We start from the raw sequence: 7529 nt of genomic DNA on the forward strand, positions 1-7529 counted from the left end.
TCGACGCCCTGTTCATTCGGTGGATTTTTCGTCGGATCTCCGTCGCTGGTTCGTCGAGGGGCTTTGACGAGGAGGACGAATCCCTCGTCTTTTCCGTCGGGGCAGCGGGCAGATGCCTGGAACACGACCACTGTGCAAACTGGGAATGAATAAATAAATAATTAATTAAAGAAATGAAAATAGATAGATAGATTCCAGGGGGAGGGGTCAACAGATTCGTTTTCACAAGTTGTTGGTCTGGGTATGACAATGTGAGGGTCTATAATATAAGTATATATTTATATATATATATATATATATATATAGAGAGAGAGAGAGAGAGAGAGAGAGAGATATTTATATATATATATATATAGAGAGAGAGAGAGAGATATATATTTATATATATATATAGAGAGAGAGAGAGAGAGATATGTTTATTAGGGGGACACGTGTTGTTATTGTTGTTGTGGCTGCTTTCCCTTGCCAGCACCATACCCACACTTGTTAATTAATCACTAAATAACTTCGTAAATAAATTAGTTCGTGATTAAATGACTTAGTAACTACACTATTAAGGCATCCTTCCTTGCAGTTGTAGTTGTAATAGTAGTCCTTCTTTAGCCCTCTCTAGAAACGAATTCTCCAAAGTGGAACATTTTGCAAACTGTTGTAAAGTGTTGTAAATGACACCTTTTATGTTCCACACCAATTAATTAATTATTCTGCCCGGTGCCTGAGTGTTGCAAAGTGTTTGTTTTTGTTTTTGTTTTTTTTGTTGTTTCATATGCTTTGTTCATAGTTTTTGAGGTGTAATAATTGTTTTTAAAACACTATAACAACATTAAGGATTTTTTGGAAATCTATTTTTAAAAATGTAAAAATGAGTTTATGTATTTTATTTATTTATAGTATTATAGGTTGGTCAAAGAGTAAATTTTGTTGTTTTTGAAATTTCCAAATTAATAGTTAAAAGTGGTCACTGTTTTTATATGGATTTTGTATGTTTGTTATACTATAAAACAGATTGTTTCATCAATATTCATTCTGTGGTCATCAATAGTCTCTTGAGATCAATTTCATTAATATATTAAATCTTTAAAAATCAACTACAAATATATAATGTTTTATTTAGAAATTTTGTGAATAAAGTGGATAATTAAGTGATAGAAGCATAATAAATGGTACACTTTAGTAATAAATATCATTTTTCAATCAAAATCTCCATCTAATTGTAATATATCTTGTGCAATATTTAATACATATTTATAAACAACAATATCAAAATATTTAATTCCTCTCAAGCACAATACACAACTATTATAATTGTTAGTTAATGCTTCTAAACATAATTAAATTCAAAATACAGACATTCATTGATCCATTATATTATTTTTTGTATATAATGGTATTGTTAATTATTGCTAAAAACTTGAATAATTGTGCATGGTTACAATGTGTGAACAATTATCTATGTTTATAGTTCCTTTCTTTGTTACTAAAACATAACTTCTCAATAACAAAGTCATCAATCCAATCAAATCCACCAAATTGGGTTACAGTGATATGCATTGGTTTGTACACCTCTTAGGCTTATTAGTATGGGTCTTCACTGCTGAAGGCAGTGTAGAATGCAGAATATATCCAGAATGCAGATTGAATAAATACATAGAAGTATGGAATTCCTTTCAAAAGCAAACAAGAATTCTATGGAAACATTCCTACAAAAGTCAAAGTGCTGCATGGAGTAGCTGTGGCCATTTGACTCCATAACAAAAAATAAAAAAACTTTGTAAAATATCACTGCATGAAAGCCCTAAGGAAGACTGCACATGATTTAGCAGAATGGTGTGCATTCCTGTCAGCAGATGAAGCTGGTGAAATTCTAGGCTACAATTCCATGAGTGAGGTGCAAACAACTGGTGGATCAGTCCTCCATTTGTGTACTGCAATTGTGCTCTTCCATGCTTAGAATATATATATATATATATATATACCTATCTATCTATCTATCTATCTATGCTTCCATGTGTGTCTACTACTTTCCCTCACTTTGTGCATGTCAACCGTTTTGCTTTTTTGTGTTTATTCGTCATGTGGGTAACATCTTGTGGTATCCACCAGGCTCTTTCCCATGCCCCGCTGATGGAGCCTTGTTGTTGTGTGCTCTGCAGGGCTCCATTGCACTGATTGTTGTGAGTGGGTGTTAATACCTGCAAGCCCATCTTTGTGGTTCTGGGAGTATGGGTCACATTAGGTTGTGCTCGGCTGTCTCTCAGCCATTCATTCCGTTGTGTTGGTAGTACGAATGGGTTCTTTGTTGCACAGTTTCTGGCTGGAGATTCTCAGGAAATTATTCCCTTTTTTCTGAATTACTCTGTGATCTGGTATTTTGAGGCGTGTTTTTTGGGAGTGGATTGTTGCGTTTCCTGTTATTCGAAGGGGGAGGCAAATATGAGTGAAGACATCGACAAGCATGTGCTTCGAAAATACCACGTCGGACAGAAACTTGGTAAAGGGGTAAGTGTTCTTGTTCATGATAGAAGTGTGATTCTGAACTGTTAAGATGCTGCAGGTCTATGAAGTTTCCTGAATTACGAGATCAGAGCTGAGTTTCACATCCATTGAAACTTCACATATGGAATGGTGTTGCTATGGTGACACGAAGATCAGTGTAACGATGTGCTTTGTTATGAACAAAAATGTTAGGGTTTTGGAATGGTTGAGGGTCTCTGAAGTAGAGTTTCGGCGCAGGCGTATGGTATCGTTTGGAAAGCCGTCGATAGAAGGAGCAATGAAGTTGTGGCTCTCAAAAAGATATTTGATGCGTTTCAAAACTCAACTGATGCCCAGGTAACTTGAGCAATCGCCACTCACCACCTTCGCGTGTTCCGATACTTTCTTTCACTTGGTATGAATGCGATACACAATTCGAATGAACTTGGGTATCGGTTACAGTGTAAACACACTCTTCAAAATCCCTGGATGTCAGCTTTTATCATGTTATGATTGATGTTCAATTTAGATGATTCGATTGGCGCGCTTGACATTTTTGTAAGATATATGAATTTAATAACAAAATGTACAAAAATGTAGAGAACCTTTCGAGAGGTGATGTTTCTTCAAGAGATGAATGACCATGAGAACATCATTAAGTAAGATCTTCAATTTCATTGCAGATTTGCATAACTGGTCATCTTAATTCATCGTCATAGAGTTTTCACAGCAATTTCTGCAATGTCGAGAATCCTAGTTGCTATGTTGTGTGATTACATAGAACAATCCTGTTTACAAAATGTAGCGGAGTTCTCATGTGGATGCAGATTATTGAACGTATTGAAAGCGGAGAATGACCGAGATCTTTATCTTGTGTTTGAGTACATGGGTAAGTTAAATGCAGCCACGAGTCAAGAGTTTCAACAATTTCAAATACAGTATATGTACGAATTGGAACGAGCTCAAACAAAAATGTATCAAAGTGAAACTTGTGTGTTCAGCTTAGGAGGTTGTATGTATCGCAGCCCCTGATTATCTAGTGACTTCGTGTTCCAGAAACGGATTTGCATGCTGTGATAAGGGCAAACATTCTAGAGGAAATTCATAAACAGGTATGAGGGGTAATAATCAATTTGATGTTTCCGCAAGCTGCTGATGCCTTAAAACAAGCGCTGTCTGCAAGCCATTAAATTTTTAGAACTAATAGATGAGTGGTACGAAATTGGCAGTTTATAATGTATCAACTTTTCAAGGCTTTGAAATTCATGCATTCTGGAGAGTTACTTCATCGGGACATCAAGGTAAAACTTATAATGAAAATAGTACATCACCAGTCTATTTATGCCTTTATAGAAGCTACTAGTTCTTTGTAAAAGCCATTTTCTCACTAGCTGTTTGATTTATTTTCCCATGTTTTGTAGCCAAGTAACTTGTTACTCGACTCGGAGTGTCAAGTGAAGGTTGCAGACTTTGGACTCGCGCGATCGGTAACTCTCTTCTTCTCAAGATTTTTTCTCTTTTAACTGAATTTAGTTATGCATGTGAGGTGTTTTGGTCGATCTATACTTCTACAGCTTGAGAACAAACAATGCTGTGAGGTTCCTTTTGTTTCAATGTGCTAATTCATATCATTTAAATAAATGGCCACTTCACGTCTGCAAAGTAGGTTGCGCAATTGAAGGAAGATGCTGGAAATTCACCTGCTGTTCTGACAGACTATGTTGCAACTCGTTGGTGATTGTTTTTTTCATTTTAATTTTCAAGACATGTGTTCTCATTATCTAATTATTTATCTGGTATTTGAACATTAAAGCATGCAAGAGACATTGATTACTGAGAACTAGTATTTGCCGGAGGAGGTGCAAACTAAAAATAAGTGGACATATATTTATCCTATTTGATTAATAAACATATATATTCTGCATGGCTATATTGTTCGATATTTAACACTGCTAACCACTGAACTGGATTCAGGTATCGAGCACCTGAGATACTTCTTGGGTCTACCCAGTACTCTCCAAAACCAGTTCAGAAATTTGTTTTCTATTTGAAAGTACTGAAGTATTGTACATAAACGAGGCAGTTTAAACTTGTAAATGAGAATCAATTTCCCAGTAGAAAATCAAGTTGCAATAGTGAGCTTCACTCTTTCTCTTATGAGCTGAGAGCTCTTAAGAGTAGAAAGAGTATCATATCCAATATATTTTATTTTCATTTATCTTGTTTAGTACCCTTCCTAAGGGTAAGCGTAGTTGATGTGTTCAATGTCAAGCATAGGAAGCTTTCTATGTGTATAATAGGTTCAACTGGTGATAATGATCTTACACTTTCCAAACACTTTCGTCTGAAAATTACAATTCTGCACGTGCAGATATACTTTTGGAGTTGACATGTGGTCCAGTGGCTGTATACTTGGAGAACTTCTGAACGGAAAACCTGTTTTTCCTGGTAATAATAAAAAAATCTTGTTTAAATCTATGAATCAATATCTAAACAAGTAATCTGTAAATCGATTTCAGTAGCAAAAATTCCCTAATTCGAAATATTGTTGATAACCGATGAGGAAGAAGCTGGTTTTCACCTCGATTACTAGTTTTTAATCAGTACCATTCTGATTAATTCATTTCATGTCAGAAAACTTTACGAGTGTGTGAATTAACAGGAACATCGACGATGAACCAGATTGAGAAGATACTGGAAGTTATTGGAAGACCTGCTCCGGTAACTCCCACTCTTCGAGATTCATGAATCTTCTCACTGGGTACCGTGAAATGGAATATGATTCTTGTAAGACTTTAAGGTCCGCTTGGCTTCTGTTTAGTTTTTTCATGCTTGCAACAAGAGTAGAAGGCCTTTCCTATATATATATATATATATATAGATATACTAAAAGTGAGCATTTCAACTTACTGTATGAAACTTTGCGGACTTTGGGAAACACGTGATCGTAGGATGATATCGCTGCCCTCCAATCTCCATTTGCAGCAACCATGTTGGACAGTATGCCCATCGACCCCAAGTACGACATTTCTGGCATGTTTTGATATGTTCTGTTCACCCACCTGACTTTCCAAATACTATTGGCAGAGTCACATGTAGGATACTTGCCTTCATTGCTTTGAGTGTAGTTTGTTGGAATTTGAATGTCTTGTAGGCCTTTCCTCCAAGTGTTTCCAAAAGCCTCGTCCGAAGCAGAGGATTTGCTAAGGAAATTGCTACATTTCAATCCGTTCAAACGCATTACAGCAGAGGTTGTCGCTACGCTATCTTCTTCTATGTTTTGACCGGATTGCATGGTGGCAGTTGTCATTGAAGAAGCAGTGCTATCTGATCTTCTAATGATGGCCATTTGTTTCCAGAATGCTCTGCGACATCCATACCTAGCCCAGTTTCACAATCCAATTGATGAGCCTATCTGCAGTCGAATCATACGCATACCTATTGATGACAACACCAAGTAAGCTTGCTCATCCATGAAAAACTCATTGCACTATATGAATCAGACTGTTCGAGATATGATTCTGCAAGCAGTGCTAATTGCAGTGGTGGATTGATGATTCAGGCTCACGATTAGTGAATACCGTGAAAGACTCTATGCAGAGATTGTTCATCGGAAGAAGGAAATCCGCAAGAAGCTTAGAGAAAAAGAGAGACTGAGCCGTGAGTTATCTCCTGGTCAACGAAGGCCTAAACCTCGTTCAGGTGGCAGTGCGAGTACGAATCGCTGAACCTTTTTTTTTAATCCACATCCATCCTACACTTCGGACTGGCTGCTGACTGGAGAATCTCTGTACAATTTGCCTGCATTTAACTCCCGAGAGCTGCGAAGATCCATTTTACGTGACTTTTTACAAACATGACAAAGACTGTAGAATATGGAATACGAGCATGATTGACATCGGTTGCAATCAGCAGTTCCTCACATGTGGCTTCACAGCGTTGAATTTGTCTCATCTGTCTTGCGTTGCGTCTCTGCCATTACTTCCTTCAGGTGGGGTTTTCCGCTTCAGTGAAAATCTAAGCTTGCAATGCTTCTATCTTGTGTACAGGTGAATCGAGAGATCGTTGCCATTAACATCCCACTTCCTATTGAAACAGTTGTGAAGTCACGAATGGAGAGGTTTAATTGTTCCACTGAAAGGTAATGCCAAAGTTGCCTGGAATTTCCATCAGCTCGTGACCCATGCTTCCTCAAGACAGATTCCAATCCCCATCTTTTAGCTGTCCATTCGTGTAGCTTCGATGTCCCAATCCCTAAATGCTTGTTGGTCATGACCATACTTTACCCTATTGCATTTCAATAACTATGTCATTCAACTACCCCAACTTGTATGTGTTTTTGTTATCAACTTTCATAAGAAAAAGATGTATCATATCTATATGTCGAATCTGACATCAGTTGTACAACCCTGAGAAACCCACTTCATTTTAATGGTTCCCGACCTAGATGATTACAGTCACTTACTCAAAGACTCTACGAGTAATGTACCCAATGTTTGAATGGCAGTTTTCTAGAACATGAATTCCAACCTCACATAGTTTTGTGCAGAAGGTATCAGTACCAGGCTTGAGAATGCAGTTTGCTTTGTAGCATCGAAGAAAAGCTCATTTTGTGCACTTGTCTGTGGTCACTCCCTGCATCATATCTGCTTTTTATGTTCTAGATACCAAAAACTTGAGAATGGGGACTGTTTTGCACTGTTTGGTCACCATGAGAAATCTCTGTAAATGCTACATTAGTGCCTCATTTCTCCCGTTTCAGCTGCTTTTCTACAATTTCTCTTTCTAGTGCACTGAAAAATACTAAACATTGTGAATAAATAGCCAGTAAAGGATTTGACAGAAATTTCAAACACCTTGTTGTGTGAGTTCAACACATGGAAGAGGTATCAATCGATTTGAATTCAAAACCAATAGAGAAGTCTTATCTTAAACTTTACAGGTATAAAGTAATCTAATTCAGATTTTAAGAATCACATTGTTGGAAGTAAGTGTTGCTTTTTCTTCTTCTTTTCATTGTATTCACATGAGTCTTTGTATTCACATGAGTCTTC

The 7529-nt window shown here is 37.0% G+C and overlaps 1 protein-coding gene across 5 annotated transcripts; it reads left to right on the forward strand.

Annotated features, from left to right (window-relative positions):
• The first annotated feature begins 1760 nt into the window (after nucleotides 1–1760).
• LOC112277144 (uncharacterized) lies at nucleotides 1761–7222 on the forward strand. 5 transcript variants are annotated; one of them, XR_016500911.1, is made up of 17 exons: nucleotides 2288–2499; nucleotides 2734–2832; nucleotides 3076–3134; nucleotides 3303–3364; nucleotides 3532–3587; nucleotides 3705–3776; nucleotides 3897–3962; nucleotides 4142–4209; nucleotides 4450–4485; nucleotides 4847–4923; nucleotides 5138–5196; nucleotides 5427–5494; nucleotides 5630–5726; nucleotides 5835–5932; nucleotides 6038–6189; nucleotides 6525–6616; nucleotides 7025–7222. XR_016500911.1 is itself a non-coding variant. In XM_090247583.1 (16 exons), exons 2-16 carry the CDS (start codon nucleotides 2456–2458, stop codon nucleotides 6548–6550), a joined length of 1080 nt encoding a protein of 359 aa, XP_090103709.1. In that variant the 5' UTR covers nucleotides 1761–1888; nucleotides 2154–2455; the 3' UTR covers nucleotides 6551–6868. The 5 variants fall into 5 exon arrangements, 4 of the variants coding, with proteins under 4 accessions (XP_090103709.1, XP_024364930.1, XP_024364931.1 ...); XM_090247583.1 differs by lacking the exons at nucleotides 3076–3134; nucleotides 7025–7222 and adding an exon at nucleotides 1761–1888 and having other exon boundaries at nucleotides 2154–2499; nucleotides 6525–6868; XM_024509161.3 differs by lacking the exon at nucleotides 7025–7222 and having other exon boundaries at nucleotides 2180–2499; nucleotides 6525–6868.
• The last annotated feature ends 307 nt before the right edge of the window (nucleotides 7223–7529 follow it).

The sequence above is a fragment of the Physcomitrium patens genome, chromosome 25 (genome assembly GCF_059467195.1).
Source record: "Physcomitrium patens ecotype Gransden chromosome 25, ASM5946719v1, whole genome shotgun sequence".
Taxonomy (NCBI): domain Eukaryota; kingdom Viridiplantae; phylum Streptophyta; class Bryopsida; order Funariales; family Funariaceae; genus Physcomitrium; species Physcomitrium patens.

What these genes read in the sequence shown, in the direction of transcription:
- LOC112277144 (XM_024509161.3), top strand. Translation starts at nt 2,434, where the DNA reads ATGAGTGAAGACATCGACAAGCATGTGCTTCGAAAATACCACGTCGGA. An exon ending in TAGAGGAAATTCATAAACAG is followed by an intron (nt 3,588 to 3,704) that starts GTATGAGGGGTA and finishes CGAAATTGGCAG; the next exon opens with TTTATAATGTATCAACTTTT. An exon ending in ACTTTGGACTCGCGCGATCG is followed by an intron (nt 3,963 to 4,141) that starts GTAACTCTCTTC and finishes TCTGCAAAGTAG; the next exon opens with GTTGCGCAATTGAAGGAAGA.